The sequence below is a fragment of the Aedes albopictus genome, chromosome 2 (genome assembly GCF_035046485.1).
Source record: "Aedes albopictus strain Foshan chromosome 2, AalbF5, whole genome shotgun sequence".
Classification (NCBI taxonomy): domain Eukaryota; kingdom Metazoa; phylum Arthropoda; class Insecta; order Diptera; family Culicidae; genus Aedes; species Aedes albopictus.
The window spans coordinates 220,224,334-220,226,652 of record NC_085137.1 but is presented as its reverse complement, the minus strand read 5'-3'; the positions used below and the strand labels follow the sequence as shown (position 1 = coordinate 220,226,652).

Below are 2,319 nucleotides of genomic sequence, written 5' to 3'. Positions count from 1 at the left end.
AGATATAATAGGTTGACAAACAGTCAAAATTTGAGAATTTTTGATGCACTCTATGAAAAGTTACAGCATGTTGAACTTTTTTGTGAGAGAAAAAAAAGTTGCCTATCCCAAACATTTTGGCCACCCCCTGTACGTTCTAAGAAAAAGATCACTAGAGCAGAGTGAGTATATTCGATCAATTCTTTTTGATCTATGCGCTCATTGCATATTAGAAAAACAAAGTTTACCACTAGAGCTTCGCTTTATTTCTTCAAGTACAAATTCAATTGGCTTAATTTAGGGCAGTAAAATCAGTCTTGGAAGAACAGTCAAAGACGGCATACTATAAACAGTCCAAGATACTTAAGCCATTTGATTGATTTTTCAACTTGGGTAAGACCCAAGGTTGTTCAATCTTCGATGAGAACGGATATTCCCTTTTGAAGAACCATAATTAGAACTGGATTTCTTTTCACACAAAGAAAGCATTTACATCATTCACTATATTATAACGGTCCGTATAGAAGATGCACTTAAAATATGCAGAGCTTTAAAGCTTTAAGTACATTGTAATACTCGAACATGGAAAAACTTTGAAATGACACGTTCAAAGGCTGTTAAGTTAAATCTAATATTTAAATAAATATTTACACTAAATCACTTAACTCCATATGACTTTTTCCACAACTCAGCCTTCAATGGCCTTTGTACTTCCAAACATTCACCGAGTTCTTCTTCACGCGTTTGGCTTTTTCCGATTGCTTTACGAACACCGGTTGCTGAATGTACACTGGATATGGAGCAGGCACGTGCACAGGATAAGGTTTAGGCACTTCTACGGCAACTCTGTGAAAAACTGGCACTTCAACCGGCAGCGGATAGGGAAACGGGCGATCCACCTGCACTGGCACTGGTTTTTCAACATAGATGGGAATCTTTCGTTCCACCACGATCGGAATTTTGTTCTGGATTGCCACCGGGAACGGAATCTTCACCGGAACGGCGACGTGTTTTTCGACTTTGATGGGAAACGGCACCGGGACATTCTTGGTGATGGTGACCTCCTTGAACTGTTTGTGACCATAGTTGTTGGCTTCCGGAGACTGGGTATCGAAGATGTGGGACGACTCAACGGTTTCGCTCGTCCCACTGGGGAGTTCTGGCTTTTTCTGCGACACTATTCTTCCGGCACTCCAACCGACTGCGAACACTAGCAATATAAGCGTGCGCTGCGAAATCATACGGAAGCAAATTTCAAACTGAACATTAGTATCAACAGACCGAAACCAACTCCCGGCGTGGGCGAAGCGTGTTTTTTTTTACCTTCATTGCGTTCCTAATGATGGCTGATTGGGTCCGAGAAAAAGTGCTTGCGATGGCTGCAGCAGTCAAAAGTGAAATGGTGATTGCTTAACTATGGTGTGTTGTATTTATATTTTCTGCCAATTTCACTTTCGTTGAGTTCGGAAAGGCTTGGGCTTCATAGGCTAGCTTTTCGGACGAAGCGAAAATTTTCATTGTGAGCGATACTAGAAACGCACATTTAAATTTAATTGTTTTCCAATACTGAACCGGCCTGTTTGGGCAGGGTTTGGTTTGCACAAACCTAGACAAAGATGTGAAAATTCATGAACAACAATCATTACAGTATGAACCTATTCTTGTTATATCGTTGCATATCTTTTCCAATTTTGAAAATGTTCCAGGGTTCGTCTAGTAAAGGTACATAGATGATTTTGTGAGATACCCAAAATGGGCTTACATATGGATGCGACTGTGAAGCTTTTTCAGCCCTTTCCGCCAGTTAATCCAGAATGTAAGTATTAGAGCTAATTGCTGTTTGCCTTAACCAGAAGATTTGATAATCCCATTGGGCCTCTTATTTCAGGAAATGCTCTAAATGATACACGAGATATTGAGGGAAATCTTTTGTCATTCCTGCCTGAATTTTTCTTGGCATTTATTCTGGAACTTTTGCTTCTGATAAACCCAAGAATATCTTTAGAAATTGTTCTCGTAACCCCTTTAGGGTTATCTTCATGGGCTCTATCAAGAATTTCTTCAGAAATTTCTCCAGGAATTTTACTTGCCATTTATCTAGGAATTTTTTCTAGAAGTTCCTCTGGAGATTGCTTCAGCCAGACATTGCGTCATATTATCTTCCTGAGATTCATTCAGAAAATTCTTTAGAGATTTCGCAAAAATTACTTCAGAAATTCTTCCAGAAATTGGATTATCTGATTATTATATTTTATCAAGTAATTTTGAACCCATTAGTCTTCACAGTGGGCCTGCCCTTTTTGATATTTGTGTCACATTAGACCTGATTTGTCGCAAATA

The 2,319-nt window shown here is 39.2% G+C and overlaps 1 protein-coding gene across 1 annotated transcript; it reads right to left on the bottom strand.

Moving 5' to 3' along the window:
• Positions 1–204: 204 nt before the first annotated feature.
• Positions 205–1,392, bottom strand: LOC115255583 (MAGE-like protein 2). The gene is made up of 2 exons (XM_062848733.1): positions 1,303–1,392; positions 205–1,208 (listed from the first exon to the last, which is right to left on the bottom strand). Exons 1-2 carry the CDS (start codon positions 1,306–1,308, stop codon positions 675–677), a joined length of 540 nt encoding a protein of 179 aa, XP_062704717.1. The 5' UTR covers positions 1,309–1,392; the 3' UTR covers positions 205–674.
• Positions 1,393–2,319: the final 927 nt, after the last annotated feature.